The sequence below is a fragment of the Crinia signifera genome, chromosome 1 (assembly GCF_055691185.1).
Source record: "Crinia signifera chromosome 1, ASM5569118v1, whole genome shotgun sequence".
Taxonomy (NCBI): Eukaryota; Metazoa; Chordata; class Amphibia; order Anura; family Myobatrachidae; genus Crinia; species Crinia signifera.
Genome location: NC_139217.1, coordinates 280,482,132 through 280,502,424, shown reverse-complemented (window position 1 = coordinate 280,502,424; position 20,293 = coordinate 280,482,132). Strand labels below are relative to the sequence as shown.

At 39.8% G+C, this 20,293-nt stretch overlaps 1 protein-coding gene across 3 annotated transcripts in view; it reads left to right on the top strand.

Moving 5' to 3' along the window:
* MLLT3 (MLLT3 super elongation complex subunit) overlaps window positions 1-20,293 on the top strand; it is a 326,771-nt gene that overhangs the window by 70,069 nt on the left and 236,409 nt on the right. For all 3 annotated transcript variants that reach the window (XM_083184699.1, XM_083184707.1, XM_083184689.1), the window contains exon 2: window positions 5,025-5,205. In XM_083184699.1, coding sequence (XP_083040825.1) covers window positions 5,025-5,205 — 181 coding nt within the window. The remainder of the gene's footprint in view (window positions 1-5,024; window positions 5,206-20,293) is intronic.

Here is a 20,293-nt window from a genome sequence, read left to right as displayed (position 1 = left end):
CAAGTCTCTTTAAAGGCCTCCTATCAGGGTTGAAATTTGAGCACTCCCAGGTTCACAGGTAACATTCCACTCATTGATCCACCTTCCAGCCATGTGCCCTGTTTGTATATTAATGGCTTGTTTGTGTAGCCAGTGCTTGTCAAGCAAGGTTTAGCTTGCATATTAAAGTTGTAATGGATGTCCTCTTTGTTTTTGTTAGGACTTCACTTAATTGACTTTTTACCAGTGTAGAAAGTGATGATGATAATAGACAGGATTCACAATTGTTTAAAGCATGAGGCTTTCATTAAGGCATTAGTACAATTAGGATACCACACAGCTCATGCATTAACTTTAACCTTAAAATAAAATGTTACAATGTTTTTATACTTATACGCCTATTGATCCATGGCAATTTGATGACATCTATTCATAAAGTTTATATAATTCAAAATAGAGCTGATGTATGTAATTGAAAAGGATAATTAGCTTTCATTATTTTACTATAGCATGTTCAACTGACTTGCAAATTAGTGATGGTGTTACATCATTATTACTTTGCCATTTGTATATGAATAATTCAAGCACTATGTCCAGAATTTATTTATGTAATATGTTCTAAAGTGGATGAAGAAACAGAACCAATAAGAACTGGTTTCACAAATGTGTGCTACGGAGGAAGTGATCCCCCAACTTCATTGCAGATAATAGTCTTATTATTGCTAGTTTTTAAATGGAGATCTTGGCACCCAACCAAGTCCTATTGTTTTAGCCCAATTAGTGTAAACTTCCTTGTGTTCTACACGGAATATAGAGGTTCTGTAGACTGGTGAGTTATTTATTGTTTCCTAAACTTAAATGTGGCATATTTTAGTTAAACTACAAATGGCAGGAACATTAATTATGCATTATTTTTTTTATGTTATACTATATGTTGCTAGTGTTATTCTATTTAAGGTGTAAATAGGTTTCTCTTTTTATTATAAAACATAATCCCCCCCTCATTATTGAATGGTGGTCTGATTTGTCAAACTTCTACAGGAGAACATGTGACTGCATCTTTTATTCCGCACTAGTTCCTGTACAGAAAATTAATCTTCCACTATTGCAAGCTGGGAGCCGGTTTCATTGGCATACTCCATAAAAGAAACAGCTAATGAAATTTGGAGACAAAACATTGGCTCATGCAACCGATTTATGGGAATGAGAATGTACCATAGTCATTTTAAAGAACGCAGAAAATGAAATGAGCAGATTTTTAAAATGCAAAGACATATCATAGTGTTGGTCAAGTATTATAACATTTCTAGAAATGTATTGGCACTTCCTTTCTACTGAAAACTTAAGTCTACTTTTCAGTAAGGATAACACTTTCAGAACTGTGTTTTTTTTTTTTTTTTTAACTAAATACATGGATACAGTTTGACATTTTCCTTTTTACCTAATACTGTCTGCAAATACGTTTGGCTAATAGTGTGAAGGACCATTGCATTGATAGCTTTGTGGGTTGGGGGTTACTCAGTGTGCAAGATGTGCCACTATACCCAGCTGCACACTTAGCAATATGTTTTCCCCTGCACCCCATGGAAAATGTGCATTGTTGGCAGACACCACGTGCCATTCCGGAACAGTAACATCTCATCAATGCCAAATATTAATTATTTTTCCAGAATTTGCCAACTTGTGGACATTAATACATTGCATTTTGTGATTGGCATCCTATTCAGTTAAGTTGTCTCATCATATCAAGGAAGAGATTTATACCCCTTTTTTACTAGTCTAAATATCCTGGGTTTTTGCACAGGAGCACGCAAAACCCGGTATTTTAGGAAGGTGTAAACGCTCCCTGTAGAAATAACCCAGGTCATGAGACCTGGCATTTCTACCCAGGTAGCAACCAGGGTTGAACACGTGTTCAACCTGGGTCACTAACTGGTAACCGGGGTCGATGCGACTTTGGTCCCGTTCACTACAGTGCAAAAGGCGGTGTTGGGAGATGCTTTCATCTCCCAGCGCCTCCCCGACCCCACCTCCCGATGACGTCACCCGCCCGGCTTGCAGATGGAAAAGGGGGATTAGAAATTAGGAAAGTTAGCATTGGTAGAACTTCTAGGACTACTGAACCTCAACATTTAAAATCCCTAATTTCAACTATGAAATTCACATATAATATTCAACATTGTCTTGATATGTTCTACATCTCTATTGAAAGTAATCTGTTACCTCTCACACAGTTAGTACTGTGTCCTGGTGGGATCTGATGCAGTGCAAAAAGCAGAGGCTAAAACCTTACTGGCCCCACGCCTATTTATGAATCAGCCAATCCACATGCTGCAGCTTTACATTCAAGGTGACATAGCTGTACGTCATTGCTTGCCTTTTTAGTCTGCTCCTCCCTCCTTAAGATTCCCATACACCAGTACAATTATTGTATGCAATTTGGACTAGATCACATCGCATCCGTTTTGCAATGTAATGCAATCTAGTACAAAAAGGTATGTGCAGCACATACTTTTTGAGCTGTGCAATGGTATGTGCGCGGGAGCGTGCATCTCATGACACCTGGCAATTGTACCGTGTATGGGCACCTTAATGTGGCTACTACATACTGCAGAGGAACGACTGAGGCCAAGATGGGGTCAATTTACTAAAGCTTCTAAAAATTAAGAGGTAATTTTACCCTTAGCAACTAATCAAATTCTCTAATTTCTCTATTGCAGCCTTGAACATGATAGTCAGCATCTGATTGGTTGCTATGAGCAACATCTCTTAAGTTTCAAAGCTTTAGCAAATTTACCTATATAAGTTATAAATAAATGATCCAAATAGATTGTTATTTAACTCTTTTACATTACATACTGTTTGTCTTTCACATGTTTGGTTTTGTAAGTGTTGCTATAAAAAAAAAAAAAAAAAAAAAAATATATATATATATATATATATATATATGTATTTCACTAGCTAATGTAATAATGATTGAGTGATACAGGAAATAAGTGTGGAACCTGCAATGAAGCAGAAAGCAAGAGTGACCTACAGTAGCTGAAAAGTGAAAGGCACTTCATACTCTTTTTAAAGCAAAATATTTTATATGGTTTGTAAAGTAACCAGAGGAGACCTGTTTGTATAGTTATTATATAGTAACTAAAATACCGCTAGTTCATTGATTTTAGTATGGTATTGGTTATATAAACAAGCCAGATGTTGCTAGTGTCCAGCTCCTGTTGCCAGTGAATTATTGAATACACACACCTCACACGGGCCTTTATTCAGATCTGATCACAGTACAAATTTGTTTGGAAAATGGTCAAAACCATGTGCACTGGAGGTGGGGTGTTAGATGTAACATGTGCAGAGAGAGTTAGATTTGTGTGAGTTATTTTGTTTATGTGCAGGATAAATACTGGCTGCATTATTTTTACACTGCAATTTAGATTTCAGTTTCAACACACCCCACCCAAATTGAACTCTCTGCACACCTGCAGTGCACATGGTTTTGCCCATTTTGCGATCAGATCTGAATAAGAGTCTTGGGGTAGGCTTCATGTTATATAGTTGTGTTGTGTTGTCTTCCATCTGTGGTACAATGTCTTCTACATGGTTCATATTATGTGATGCATGGGAGGCAGAGACTGTGGTTTATTCCACTAGTTCTACATCAAGTCTGGTTTACAAGATAGGAATATACAGAGCTTTAAGGTTTGTGGGTCTCCAGAGCAAATAACTAAATTTCTCTAGTATATAATTTTGATATTTAAGTATGGGTCAATGCCCAAAATATGTTGAAAAAGCTGTATTGCTCCAATTTACAATGTGGCACTGTGCTCTCCCCTCCCCATACTGGTGAATATAAAGGGGAGCATATGTTGGGCTTTCAGACTACTGCCCCAGCCACCTTGTTAGTCAAGCACAGTTTACAATTCCCACTGTGGGACAGATGCATTAAGTGTTGAAGTGGGATAAAGTTCCCACCAATCTGCTCCTAAGCAATTATTCACACACAGCTTGCTACTTGGCTGCTACTTTATCACTCTACCGCTTACTACTTCTGGTACATGTGTATTATCACTGCGCCCGATTTTAGCTAAATCGTATACGATTTCGTGGCCGATTTTCCGCGATTTCCTGCCGATTTGCATGCTATTCCATCCTTGCACACCCCCACTATCCAAGTCAGCCCGAAGCGTGGCGTGCGGATGTGGTACGCATCCTCCAGATTTGTTCATACCCCCACTATCCACGTCAGCGTGGAGTTGATTTTATGTAGTGAGCCACCGAAGCGTGGCGAGTGTACGCAGAAAACGATCCCGAAGCATGGCGAGCGGACACGGAATACACGTCAAGTAATCAGTGTCCCCTCGTGGGGCTCTCTACACATGCCACACTTCGGGATCGTTTTCCGCGGGGCTCTCTGCGCTCTCCACGCTTCGGGCTAGGTGGCTCGCTGCTCTCGCCATGCTTTATAAAATCAACTCCATGCCTACGTGGATCGTGGGGGTATGAACACGTCGGGAGGATGCCTACCGCTGCACTCGCCATGCTTCAGGCTAACTTGGATAGTGGGTGTGTAAAAGGATGGAATAGGATGCAAATCGGCAGAAAATCGCTCAAAATCGGCCGCTAAATCGCATCCGATTTTTGCATGCGAGTTGCGGCTGATTTCGCGGGCGCCGTGATAATACACAAGTACCGTACATCTGCCCACGCAGATGTTTTTTTTTTAAAAGCTCTGAGGTTCTGAGAGAGTCTTAAGGCTGATACATGCTGGGCGATTCTGAGCTGGAAGCAGCTCAGTTTTGTAATTTAAGCTGCTTTCAGCTCAAAATCCACCCAGTGTGTACGGGGCAGCCACCATTGTTGTAAATATACGCTGGGAAAAATCGCCCTGTGTGTATGGACCAGTAGCAGTGCATCTTTAGATGTTCTGCAAAAGACCTTAAGTTTAGTTCTCCTGACCTGATTACTCCTGCAACACACTCCCCCAGAAACAAGCCCCCTATTTAATTTAAGTTGTAATTCATGCTTCATTTCTGTTTGCTTTGTAGTGTGCTGTACAAGTGAAGCTAGAACTGGGTCATCGAGCCCAGGTAAGAAAGAAACCAACACTTGAGGGATTCACTCACGATTGGATGGTATTTGTTAGAGGACCAGAGCACAGTAACATTCAGCACTTTGTGGAGAAAGTTGTATTTCACTTGCATGAAAGCTTTCCAAAGCCAAAACGAGGTAAGGAAGAATGCGCACTCATGTGTCTTACTACCGTAAGCTGTTTAATTGTGATATTATGCAGCACACTTTCTACTTCTCAAGCATGTATTTTCACAGTGAATAAATGGCTGTTATCTGAAGTCTGACTGTATAGCAGTGTATATGTTCCAGGCATATTATTTGTAATACTTGTTTTTTTTTGTTGTACGCTTATGTTTTGGTTTCCCTGGTATGGGCTTATTCACATGAGCAAGCAAAGGTCATGTCCAATACTGATTTTCACTGCTGCTATAAATTCAGGTCTGCAGGTTTGGATCACTGGGCCAGATGTATCAGGCTTTATAAAGTGGAGAGTGATAAACAACCAGCCAATCAGCTTCTGTCATTTTTCAAACCCAGCCTGTAATGTGACAGTTAGGAGCTGGTTGTTTATCACTCAACTCTTATCACTTTTGAAAGCTTGATACAACTTGCCCCCTGTTTTATCAGGTAATGATTAATAAGTGGACTTCCAGATGGGGTGAACACATCCAAAATGGCACAGTCATGTATATTTGATGACCCTGTTAGTTATCGGGGTGCCAAAATTCCCATGTACATTAGCCTAAAGCTTTCTCCGCCACTAACTGCTATGAGGGCGGTTTTATTGTATTGAATGTTATAGTGTGATTACATTGTGAAGTTGGAGCGGTACAACTTTGCAAGTTTGCTTATTTACTTATTTCATTTTTGTTGTACATTTTAATACAAATGCATCCATCCTAAATGTTTATTGATATCATAAATGTCAAGATATCTATTGCAAAGCTGGATGTTTCAGTTGTAAGAAGAGAAGTGTACTATACATCTGTAGATATTTCAGTGTTGTCTTTTCTACAATAAAATGTATCAAAAAATCGTAATGGAAACTTGTTTTTTTATCCAGCTTTCTGATGTTTCTTATTTGTAGAAAGATTGCAGTTAGATACAGGGTCTAGATTGCCTGGCTAGCTTTGCAGCAGAGTCTGATGAAGACATTTTACAGTTCACATATGGAACATTTAACTGGTAAAATGTTTACTTTCCAGACTTTAAAAAGACAGACCTCCTGTCTTGATTTAATGTATACATTGCATATTTCACCCTTTGATTTGAGTTGCTGTGTAAATAAAGATCACTAAGCCTCCCATTTGTGTGATTCTCCAGGAAGTACATTAGTGTCTCAATGGTTTGTATATGTTTTTGCTACTCTGTTCAAATCTATTTGCTGGTGACCTTGGCTATTGGTTCACGTGATTTATAGATGTGTGTGTGTGTGTGTGTGTGTGTGTGTGTGTATGTGTATAATATATATATTTTTTTTATTCCTTCTACAGTTTTAAGTGTGTTAAATTTGTTTCTGTGTATATGATGTGTTCTATTTACTAGAATCACTTCAGGAACACGCCAACACTGTGTGTATATTTTCTCAATTCACGCGTATGCAGTGTTGTATTTAGAAAGGGTCCACAGGCCCCAAAGTCCCAGTAGGGCCCACACCGCACACGCTGCACCCATTTACTTTTAAATAATTACGCTCCAGTGTCCCGCGCTGCTGAAATCCCTGAAAAAATGGCAGCCGTGCCATTTTTCACTGATATGCGCAGTAGGGTCTGAGGGGCAGATTTATTAAGCTTGGAGAAGAGATAAACTGGAGATAAAGCGGAGAAAAGGTAAAAGGATATAAAGCACCAGCCAATCATCTCCCAGCTGTCTTTTTCAAACACAGCTGATTGGCTGTGCTTTATCTCCTTTTACCTTTTCTCCGCTTTATCTCCAGTTTATCTCTTCTCCAAGCTTAATAAATCTGCCCCTGAGTCCTCTAGTGCTCAGACCCCGCAGCTCTGCTGCTGCTAAGGAGATTTTTGAAAAAATGGCTGGCGTGACATTTTTCTGAAGATCTGAGCAGTAGGGTCTGATTGCTCAGACTCCTGTAGCGTGGTGCTGTTTCTTGGATGGAGAAGGCTGCGTACAGGCCTCCTACTCTCTAAAAATCCCTCTGCGTGTCGACCTACATCTGTCAAGTGTACACTACAATTTAATTATACATAAGTTGCAAGCTCCGTGTGCCTAGGTATCTTTATTTTTGTGAGATTAGGGTGCACTAGCAGCTTCTGCATATTAAAGTGATTTGTAGCATGCTTATATTCAGTTTGTGACTGCAAGTGTAGCTGCATACGAAATGAAAGCCACACTGTAATGTAGCATTTCTTATGCATAGATGCTTTTGCACACAAAATATAGGAATGACTTAATGGTATATCATTTTAAAGGTTTTTAATGGGGAAAAACCTTATTAAAAACTGCCTGGCACTGCTAAATGCTTGACTAGAGGGTTGTTTAATGCAAATGGAGTATAAATGTAAGTGGACAATCTGTAATTACATGTGAAGATATAGCAGATGATCTGGCTTTGGACTGAGTGACCAGTTATCTTGTCAGACTCAAACCAGTAATGGATATCCTACAATAGAATTTAACATATTAATCCTGTATAACTTGTGTACTAAGTTTTCCCTTGCATTGACACTGAAAAATCATACAGACATTTTTCCGATTTGATGCTCGCTCCTGCACCCTAGTACAAGCAGCACACAGCTGTAGCACATCGCATGCTTTTTCTACTAGATACAATGCATTCTATTACAAACTGGTATGAAGCTCACAGCTGCGTGTATGGGCATCTTAGGGGCTTTACTACATCACACACTCTGGTGTGTGTTTTGTTACATGTGGTGAAAGGTCTATATTTTATTTAATTTTTTTTTTTTGTACACAAATAATTTTAAGATGATCTACACATACCATATATAATAATATAATATAAAGACTCCCCCCCCCCCCCCCCCCCGTGCTCACAAAGATAACCTTCAGAAGGCAGTGCGCCTCACTTCATGGTATAATTTGGAAGTTTTATCTTCAATTTGCCCCCCTTTCTGATCTTTCTTTTAGCGTCAGAATTAGTATTCCCAGAGGCCTACTTGGTGCCACAACGGTCTTTCGAATGTTGGTCCTTTTACCATTGACTGATTATCACGTGTGCAGTGTTTTGTGGTTAGGGTGTGTGGCGTGCAACTTTATTGATGCACGTGGTTTCTAATTGACATGATCTGCTTTGTTCCCTTTTGGTTTTTTTTTTTTTTTATAGCACTGCATACATGTAATTTAGTGGAATGTGTTATTCTGTGACAATTTTATGTTTATCTGCAAAAATCTTCCAACATGCAACTATGTACATGTACTTTATATTACTTGCAGTTTTTCCTAGTATTTAAAGATGGTCTATACATCATACTGTACTGAATGTATGTAACTATTGCTAAATGTTAATTAGCACATAGTGACTGTGCATGCAGCACACAATACTTGTTTGGGTATATGTAGTTTAACAATTGGTTATTCTGATAAGGATCTACGAGAAATAGTTGGGAAATCAACTGCCGGTGAGTCTTTATGCCCGGCTGAATCATGGCCATACTGCATGGGTGCTTGATCTTGCACAAAAGGGAGCAAGTACTTGTATGTGTGAATCTAGAGTTCAGCCATAGTGTAAAGATTCTTTTAGTAATTTTAATAAAGTTGAAATTAAGCAACAGTAACTAGTGTATACCAGTGGTCTCCAAACGCAGTCCTCAAGAGACCCAATCATTCTGGTTTTAGGGATATCCTGCATATGATGTATTCAAACTGACTGGCGTGTATGGACTTCTATGGGATTCGGAGCTGGAGCTGAGCTATATTAAACAGCACATGAGGTGCGTCCTCCCGATCCGACCCACTACAGGAGCTTTTTAAGCCTTTCATTAGCAAACACTCCTATAGCTGAGTTACATAGGCCATTGTCTCCCCGTTCGCCCCTATATTAAATGATCTGGCCATGGATTGTATAGGTATATGTGCCTAGCTTAAGTACAGAACACAAGATGTACTGCATTTGATCAGTAGTCTTTATTGTGATCTTGATCTCCTGCAGTTCCATAGAACAATATTAGAAGTCCCTTCTATAGCTAGCTATGCATTAACTATTTTGATTCGCAATTGAGTGGACTGTTATTTCATGGGCCTCTGATTAAAACTTACTGCGCCTGTCTAAAAGTCTCTATAGGCTTTAAATCAAACTAGGTTTTTTCCAACTTCCTATAGTAATACATTTGCACACTTTGTATAAGAATGTATACAATAGGTATGATTTAAAGGTTTATATACCTCACGTATGCTGTGTCTGTAGCTTTAGGGCACTAAGGCAGTGGAACAGTTTTTAAAAGGAAAAAACAAGACCCATCTGGGATGATCATGCCAATGATTGTTATGTATTTCATTTTTGCATTACCTGCACTCCATGCTTTGGTTGTTAGTATTGCTTTTCAATGTGATTTAATGTGGAAGGCTCCAGGATCTCCTAATTTCCTTTAACCCCTTCCTGACAGAGCTAGTTTTTGCGTTCCTGACAGCCATTTTTTTCAAATCTGACATGTCTCACTTAAGTGGGGATAACTTTTTTTTGCTTTTACTTATCCCAGTGATTTTGAGATTGTTTTTTCGTGACACATTGTACTTCAAATTAGTGGTAAATTTGGGTCGATACAGTCTGTGTTTTTTTGTGAAAAATACCAAAATGTCGTGAAAAAATGGAAAATTTAGCGATTTGCAAAATGTTAAATTTTCTGCTTGTGAGACAAATAATCATACCACTCAAAATAGTTAATAACTAACATAGACCATATGTCTACTTTATGTTGCCATCATTATTTCAACTTCCTTTTAATTTTTTTGGACACTAGGAGGCTTCAAATATGAATAGCAAATTCTCAAATTTTCAAGAAAATTTCAAACACTGATTTTTTTAGGGACCAGTTCAGTTCTGATGTGACTTTGAGGGACTTGTATGTGAGACACCCCCATAAATGATGCCATTTCAAAAACTGCACCCCTCACAGTATTCAAAACAGCATTTTGGAAGTTGTTAACCCTTTAGGTGTTTCACAGGAATTAAAACAAAGTGTAGGTGAAATTTCAAAATTTCATTTTTTTTGCAGATTTGCAAATTTAATACATTTTTCTAAGGAACACAGTACATTTTACTAGAGAAATGTGACTAAAAATTGATTCCCCCAATTCTTTGGTTTTCATAAATATCCTATATGTGGCCCTAGTGTGCACGGTGACCAAACCACAGGCTTCATAATAGAAGGAGCACCTACTTGATTTTGGAGCCTCCTTTTTATGAGATTATTTTTTAGGAACCATGTAGGTTTCTAGGCACCATAAGATGCTAAAAGTTAGGTACCCCCCCACAAGTGACCCCATTTTGCAAACTACACCCTTCAGGGAATTCATCTAGGGGTATAGTGTACATTTCAAACCCCCAGGGGTTTCACCAATTGTGGTACAACTGGGCAGTGAAAATGAAAAAAAAAAAATTTTCATTTTCACAGCTCAGTTGTATCAAAATTGGTGAAACCCCTGGGGGTTTGAAATGTACACTATACCCCTTGATGAATTCCCTGAAGGGTGTAGTTTGCAAAATGGGGTCACTTGTGGGGGGGTTCCACTGTATGGGTGTTTCGGGGGTCATTCAACCAGAATCTGTGCTGCAAAATCCAAAAATCACTCCTTCCCTTCTGAGTCCTGCCATGCACCCAACTGGTATTTTTTGGTCACACATGAGGCATTGCCGTACTCGGGAGAAATTGGGGCACAGATTTTGGGGTGCTTTGTCTCCTTCATTCCTTGTGAAAATGAAAAATTTTGAGCCAGATCTGCATTTTTGTGTAAAAAAATGTAATTTTTTACACAAAAATGCAGTTCTGGCTCAAAATTTTTTATTTTCACAAGGAATGAAGGAGACAAAGCACCCCAAAATCTGTGCCCCAATTTCTCCCGAGTACGGCAATGCCTCACGTGTGACCAAAAAATACCAGTTGGGTGCATGGCAGGACTCAGAAGGGAAGGAGTGATTTTTGGTGGCGGAATGAATGGTGGGTGCTATGTCGCATTAGCAAGACCCCCGAAGCACCAATACAGTGGAACCCCCCCACAAGTGACCCCATTTTGCAAACTACACCCTTCAGGGAATTCATCTAGGGGTATAGTGTACATTTCAAACCCCCAGGGGTTTCACCAATTTTGATACAACTGGGCAGTGAAAATGAAAAAAATAAATTTTTCATTTTCACAGCTCAGTTGTATCAAAATTGGTGAAACCCCGGGGGGTTTGAAATGTACACTATACCCCTTGATGAATTCCCTGAAGGGTGTAGTTTGCAAAATGGGGTCACTTGTGGGGGGGTTCCACTGTATGGGTGTTTCGGGGGTCATTCAACCAGAATCTGTGCTGCAAAATCCAAAAATCACTCCTTCCCTTCTGAGTCCTGCCATGCACCCAACTGGTATTTTTTGGTCACACATGAGGCATTGCCGTACTCGGGAGAAATTGGGGCACAGATTTTGGGTGCTTTGTCTCCTTCATTCCTTGTGAAAATGAAAAATTTTGAGCCAGATCTGCATTTTTGTGTAAAAAAATGTAATTTTTTACACAAAAATGCAGTTCTGGCTCAAAATTTTTTATTTTCACAAGGAATGAAGGAGACAAAGCACCCCAAAATCTGTGCCCCAATTTCTCCCGAGTACGGCAATGCCTCACGTGTGACCAAAAAATACCAGTTGGGTGCATGGCAGGACTCAGAAGGGAAGGAGTGATTTTTGGTGGCAGAATGAATGGTGGGTGCTATGTCGCATTAGCAAGACCCCCGAAGCACCAATACAGTGGAACCCCCCCACAAGTGACCCCATTTTGGTCACCAGCTTTGGGAGGGGGGCTGGCGCTGCGGCTGGCGGGGGGGTGGGAGGGGTGCTGGCGCTGCGGCAGCCGGGTGGGTGGGAGGGAGGGGGGCTGCCGGGTGGGAGGGGGGGGGGCTGGCGATCGTTGGTGATCGGTGCGGTATACACACACACACACACACACACACACACACACACACACACACACACACACACACACACACACACACACACACACACACACACACACACACATATATATATATACATATATATACACACACATATATATATATGTGTGTATATATATATATATATATATATATATATATACACACATTTGCACATTTTTTTATTTTATTTTATTTTTAACTTTTCCAGCAGCAGCATGATGCTGCTGCTGCTGCTGCGGGGGGGAGGAGGGGAGCGCAGCGTGCGCTCCGGACGTAGCGGTTGAGCCGCTGGAGCTGCTGCTGCTGCCGGGTGAGTGCCCGGCGGGTGGGAGGGGGGTGCTGCCGCTCGGTGGTGATCGGTGCTGCACCGATCACCACCGTTTTCTGTGTTACCGAGCGGCTTAGCCGCCGGTAACACAGGAAACGCTGTGATTGACTGTTCAGATTTGAACAGCCAATCACAGCGATCGCCGACCGGGGGGGGCACCCCTGCCCCCCCTGGGCGACGAGGGGGGATGTCTGCTGTCAGGGACAGCAGACATCACCTAACTGTCACTGCGTCTCTAGACGCAGTGACAGTTAGAAACCATGACGTACATTTATGCCATGTGTCGGGAAGTACTTCCCGACCATGACGTAAATGTACGTCAAATGTCGGGAAGGGGTTAAGGAAAAGCCTCATCTCTTAACACTGAACAAAAGATCGTGGCAATATTAGTTTGCTGAGTAATTACTTGACCTTGATACATGAAAAGGTAAAAATCAAACATACTGGTCATAAGATATTTCAAAGGTTTTCTGAATACTCCCCACTGTAGAGTATATCGTATCCAGCTAAATGTATAGTAGGTCATGCATTGCTAGGACAGCGGCAGGGCTGCATTTGGGGGGATGTATTTTATTATAAAAAAAAGTCAACTTTAATTTTTCCTTCTGCAACCTTTTTTTTTTTTTTTTAATTCAATAATTTTATTTTGGGTTTTTTACCAAGTATACATATTTTCCCCACTGAGATAAGATTGGTGATAATTGTGTGACAGCTTGTTTTACAAAGTCATTATATCAGATCAGACAAAGTGAACATTTTGCTTTCAGTTGAGGTCATTTGTGCAGGATAACTGTACATATTGTGACACATTTTATGACAATGGTTCACATTGATCATTTACAATAAGATCATTGAATTATTGTAGTACATCAAGTGCTGTATCCAATTACCGTATGTGAAAATATGAAGTGGCCTGGGGCTTTTCAGCTGGACTCCCTAATTCACCCAATAGCCTAATTAATGGCTGTTAAAGCATCATGTCCATATAGGTGTTAATGGGCATTTACGCACATATGGGAAGATGTATAATGCTTTCTTTACCAAAGTGAAGCAGGGTGCTACACAGGAGAGATGTACCAACATCTCATTTGCTGAAGGAGGCGAGTGATGGACACCCACCCCTCCAATGGCGATCCTTGCAAGAGCCCACAGTGTATCAGTTTGGTGTTGTTAGGGGGATTTGGTAGAATTGTGTAGTTAGTGGTTGTTTTGAGATCCAGGTATGCCTAGGTCTGGGGTTAGGTATATTGGGCAGGAAATAGTATTTTGATTCTCCTCTGTGCCCCCTAAGTACATTGGCCTTCTGCCATGTGGTCTATAATGTCTCCTTCAATTACTCATTTTCATTATACGTGAAGGTTTTTGTTTATGCTTACTGTGTGTTTCCTATTCTCTTATCGCGCACCCATCACCCATTCTTTGGTTTGGATCTATTTCTTTCTATTTATTTTTTTTGCGGTTACATGCCATATTTCACATTTCACATTTCTTAGTGTAAACTTTAACAACTTCTAATAAAAATTTACCCTGTTTAAAAAAAAAAAAAAAAACTGTTGCCTTTTGCTGAGGCTACCACAAGGCTCTGGCACCACCACAACCAGCAGTAATGATGAAACACTATGTATGATCTGCTTTCATTATTATTTTCGATACTTCCATTTGGATGGAAATGATTATTCTTTATATTGGTTCTTCACACCATAGTCGCATGCACTGCGAGAATCTGCATAGACAGATGAAATAAGTAGTTAATAACCTCATCAGTGAGCACCACTCGCCTGATGGCGCTCTGGGTGTGTTCCACTTGAGGGAAGGTTTACCGTATTTGTTATCCCTCCCAATGAGGCAGGCTGCTGCTTGCACGGTTTCATGGCTTCCTACAGTATCCTATTTTGTTTGTGATGGTGATTATTATGTTTGATATAACATGTACAGTCTGAAACCATATGGTGACGGTCACAGAACTATCCTCTCATAGCAAAGCCATCCATACCCACATACCGGTATATACAAATCATGCTAAACTTGGAATATGTGTTTAATATTTCTGAAATGAAATTCCATCTTGAATACTTTAAAGCTTTATTCACACATCTGTTTTTTACTGCATTACTAAATTCATGGAAAGCACATGGAAACAAGATTGCTAAAAGCCAATGGTGCTATTCCCATAAAGACTTTTTACATTTTAAAGTCCCTTTTAAAATGCTGGAACACAACTCTGCATTAATAAGAGCTACTAGTGAGAATTATTGTTTTGGTAAATATGCAACTCATGTATTCTCTAATGCAGTGGTTCCCAAACTGTGTGCCTAGGCACCCTGGGGTGCCTCAGAACACTTGCAGGGGTGCCCTGGCTTGGTGGTGCAGGACCAATAAAAATTGTTTTATTGTCAATGGAATAGGCAAAACTAGTGCTGGTGGCTCCCAATCATAAAATATGTTGACAAACTTAAGAAAATCCTGTCACTCACCACATTACTGACCCTAAGGACAAAAACACAATTTACTTAATTTAATATTTTTACAAAATGACTCCATAAAAATTTTTTGGCCTAGGGGTGCCACGACAAAATTTCTGATACTATAGGGAGCCGTGATTCTAAAAAGTTTGGGAACCACTGCTCTAATGAATAGTTCCCGAATAGTGGTGTGTACCATAACGTTCTATACAATTTTAATTAAAACATTTATTTTTACATACATAATTTTTTTTTTCATAACTGTGTTCTAGATTATATTCACATAGCAAATGCTCTGTTGCTAAATAAGCTGCAATTTGGTAATCATGCTTACGTGAACATGTATTTGTGAATGTATGAATGTTTATTATATATGTTTCTTTGTCTGGGCATTTCTATGATAAAGCTTATGAAAAAAAATGTTGTGGTTCTGCTTCCCTGCTGATGTGTTCCGTTGGGTTTAAGTTCTACTAGGCGTGTACCTCATTTAAGGGCTTGCCTCTAATTATCGGGTGAAATGCATCAAAATATTGAGATCATAAAATGTTCTACTACAGAGCCGGCCTTAGGCATAGGCAAACTAGGCAATTGCCTAGGGCATTTGGAATGCCTAGGGGCATCAGCAGCTTCTGCTGATTAAAATGATATGCAGCATTCCTATATTATGTATGTGAGTGAGGCTGTAGCTGCACTGAAATCACTGTAACATAGCATTCCGTATGCAGGTACAGTCACAGTCGCGCACAGAATATAGGCATCATTTTAATCATTGAAAGCTCCTTGTGTGTGCTGGTCATAACAATGCAAATAAGATGAATTTTTAGCCAAAAAGGCACCCAACGTTAGCAGAACTGTCCAGGAGCTGCATGGCTTATTGAGTCAAGATGTATGAGGAAACATCTGTATCCAAGCAGAGGCAGAGGTCACAGTGTTAGCGGCTGTGTGAGTGCTGTCTGCGGGTGGGTTGGCTGTGCAATAGTGTTCGGTATATGTGTAAGGGGCTTTATGTGTGTCATGTATAAATGCATTAATAATTTGGGACATGTGTAACAGGCATTATGTGTGTCATGTGTATATGTGCATTAATAATGTGCAACATATGTGTAATGGGCAATATGTGTGTCATGTGTAAAAGGGCATTAATAATATGCAACATATGTGTAAGGGGCATTAAAGGGCATTAATAAAGGTTGGCATAATGTGTAAGGGACATTATGGTTATAAGGACATTAATAATGTGTGTCATGTGTAAGGGGCATTACTGTGTGGTATTATCAGGGGTACAGAGAGAAATGGGTAGGGGGTACAAATTACCCAGGCCAAAGTCTGATGGAAGGGCCCAGTGGGGGCCCTGGGCCCCCTCCCCTTAAGTGACAGCAGCAGCTGCAGTTCTTCTCCTCTGCCCAGTACACACTGCTTTGCCATGGAGGTGCTTAAAATACAATATTTTCTCACAATTTTTTTCTAAGGGCATAATGTAAATAATGTGAGGAGAATGTACATAAAGTAAAGTGGTACTACTGTGTGATGTAACGTGGTGTAAGGGACACCATCGCAAGATATAATGTGAATAAAGTTGCACTACTGTGTGGCATAATTTGAATTGGGGGTAGTATTGTGTGGCCATGCCCCTTCCCAGCAATAACACACCCCTGTTTGGGCTGAGCACCGAATGTGTGCACTGTTTCTATTTAAAATATTGCGGGTAGGAGCACCAAAATGATGACTGCTATGATGAGGGTTGATGGTGCTGGAAAAGGGGAGCAGTATCAGAGGCGGAACTAGTGGCGGTGCTAGGGGGCACCAGCCAAAATCTTGCCTAGGGCGTCATTTATGCTAGGGCCGGCTCTGTTCTACTACATATATGATCTTATACATAATCTACTTAGAGAGCGTTTTATGAGAAACTCCATAATATGCTACGGTTTTTCACCTTTAGTTTATTTCAACAGTAATTTGCATACAAAAATATTATAAAATGTACATTCTTAATAAAACCATCATTACAATATGCACATATATCAAGATTTTGGACTGAGGGCCAGATGTAAAAAGCTTTAAAAAGTGATAAACAAGCAGCCAATTAGCTCATAACTAGCATGTTACAGGCTGGGTTTGAAAAAATGTCAGATAGGAGCTGGTTGTTTATCACTCTCCACTTTATCACTTTTTGAAGTTTGATACATCTGGCCCTGAATGCCCACAATAATATACCTTTGCTAAGTGTGATCCTATTCTGAATTTATTTCCTTTTATTTATGCGTTGCTCATAGAAAGTATCCTTGTACTGTAATACCCCTATCACAATGCCAGGGGTTGGACCTAGGTTGCTGACAGAACAACCCGGGTCGCAGTGTGGTGTAATCAGTCTTTTATGCAACCCACCACGGCATAGAGACCTTGTTTGGTCAATATTCCTGTGGGTTGTTTTTTTTTTTTGCATACACAGGGGAATTTAACTCCTAGTCAGACTTGGATATTGTTGCTATGTGGGGTTAGGCAATGTAGATAATTTTACAATTAGAAAATCTGCCTGTGCTCATAAGGCAGAGTGTAGTGTGGAGTATTTCTTTTTGCAAAGTCCCATGAGCTTCAGTTTCTTCTGGAAAATCCTCTTAAAAAAAAAAAAAAATTGTAATAAAAAAAAAAATATATATAATTTTATTTGTGCGCTCAAGCTTTTTCTTCTTGGCCTGTATGTGTTTTCTGCGATGTGACAAGTGCTGGGAAATTTGCCAACTTACATGGCCCTGTAGAGACCTTGTCATATTATAATTACACATGACTCAGAACGTTTTCTATTCACTGAGAACTGTTGCATGCTGCAGTTCAGGCTACACTAAACATGCCACTCGCTTCTGATTCATTTCATTCCCCAGAATTTGCTAAATTACAGTAATGAGCAGCAGATAGACACCACCAAAAACCTCCTAATCATTTCAGAACTTTAGAAGTTGGTTTACCATTCAAATATAGGTGTAAAATATATATATATATATATATATATATATATATATATCCTTTAGTCTGGAATAATTTTTGTTATCTGAAATAAATTTGAGCTTGTTTTGCTTGCATGGGTTGTAAAGCAAGAATGGAAACCTGTCCAGAGTATTCCCTCTCTTGTATTATTTGTCCTTTTTTTTTTAAGCTATATGACCATTTCCGACCGAACGGAATGACCAATCGTTTGAAACCCTACCATGTGTGGGCATGACAGGTGCCCGTGAGTTGTTGATCCACCCTGCTGATCCCTTCAGCAAGTGGAAATATGAGCGACCCATCGTGCTGGATTTGGCAACATCATCCCATGTGTAGACCTGATGAACGATGTGGCCATGGCCACAGCGGCATCTCCCGATTTACCCCTCCTACCCGCCTCACCACAACTACTGGCAGACAGACAGAGGCCAATGGGTGAGCAGGAGATTTCAAACTCCTATTCAAATGCATGGACTGCCACTGATTCATTTGAATAGGCGTTTTGAAAGGGAGGGGAGCGACAGACCCCGAACACCCCTGATGATGGTCACATAGAACAATTGAGTAAACCCTTTGATCATTTACTCAATCTTTCTGTGTGTGGCCATGATCAGGGGTGTTCTGGATTTCAAGGGAACTTGGATAGATGTTGGATTGAATCCCATATATTGGTGCCTTAGCACCTTTTTAATCAGGCATTGGGGAGTTCATTTATTTAGATTATAGATTTATTGGTCATTGAAGTCTTGAAAAAATTTGTGCCTTTTTCTTGGTACTTGGGCATTGGAGTTTAAAACTACTGTCCTAGGCTAATAAGTGGAACCTATAACTTTTTTATATTCTTAGAAACCCAGGCTGGGGCATTGATCTGGGCATATGACTGAAACAATATTTTTTATGTTGGATTTCATGTTCTATGTAGAGATGGTTTGCAGTTGCTGCAGGGCTGGCACTATAGCTAGGAGGTTGCCTAAGGCACTTATTGGTACAGAAAATCTAAAATGTTGAATGAGCAACACGGTTACCCATGCAGTGTTTTTATAGCCAACAGGTGGAACATTGGCTGCTGACTTGAAAAACAAGCATGTGAAATTGGTACTCCTCCATGCTACTGTTATGATGGGAGTATGGTGTTTAGCTATTATGTAACAGACAAGTATATGGAGAAGGTAGTTACTGAATGCCACAATTGCTACTATTGCAAAAATGTGATTATGTCCAGATTTATCAGCTTGTTTTTGCTGGTGATAATAGCACTAGTAAAAGCATGCATTATAACAGAAGTTGGTCACATGCCTTGCTGTAGAAAAAAATGTAAGTGTTTTATTTGTACAGGCCTGAAAACAGATGATATGCCAATTTTAGCTGCTATTCAAATAGTGCTAAGATCTTTTTGCATTTCTAATTTCTTGTTGGGCAGAATATTATTACTACTACTACTACTTTTTTTTTTTAAGTTAACTGAAATGATTCAGTTAAGAACAGGGGAGAGATACAGAATGGGCGAATTATCAACTAGCAAGTATAGTCAAGTTTATGTATGCACTGAGATTTATTATAAAGCCCCAAAAGTATTAGAAGCCTTTTGTTAAATGTACAGGGTTTAAAGAATAATTGTAGTAATATTTTTTTTTAGAATTGTTTCAGAGAGAAAGATAAGCTGGGAAAGAGGGAGCATAGGTACAGCACTAGGATAAGTCAAAGGCAGCAGGGACGTGTGGTGAGGTAAATGGCTCAAGAGTCCATGACAAGTACCAGAGCCAGATATGCACACAATATATGAGCCATGGGGTACATGCTGGCATTATACACATATGCAGCAGTATATACTGCTGGAGATTCGATGAGTTTTGATGAGAGATGTGCAGAAAAGGTAGCCTGCCATAGACTTTTTACTCCAGAGTTTTGACTATAAAAATGATTAGAATAATAAAAATAAGAAGTTTTTTTTATATATTCTTTGTTGGAGTGAGGGGGAATTGGCGTAAGAGGGGGGCTGCGTTGAATACTGACAGGGTGAATGGTGACAGCGAGCAGGAAGCCCTGCTCGCTGTCGCCGCTCGCCCACAGCATTGAATACCCCTAAATGTTGGAGATTGAACATGGGGATATTGGCTAAAAAAAAAAAACCCACTAAAGAGTCCAGTGTGGTAGATTACTATCTGGTAATGTTATATTCCACATTGTGGACAAGACCACCATTTGTGGTCTAGGTGCCCCTATAACCTCATCTGATGGGGGACAGATGATACAAAGTTGAGCGGGATGCTTGCTTTTGTTAATTTTATTTTTTTATAAATTACCTAACTTTATCAAAATGTATCAAATTAGCCTAACTGAGCTAATATAATAGTATTATTATT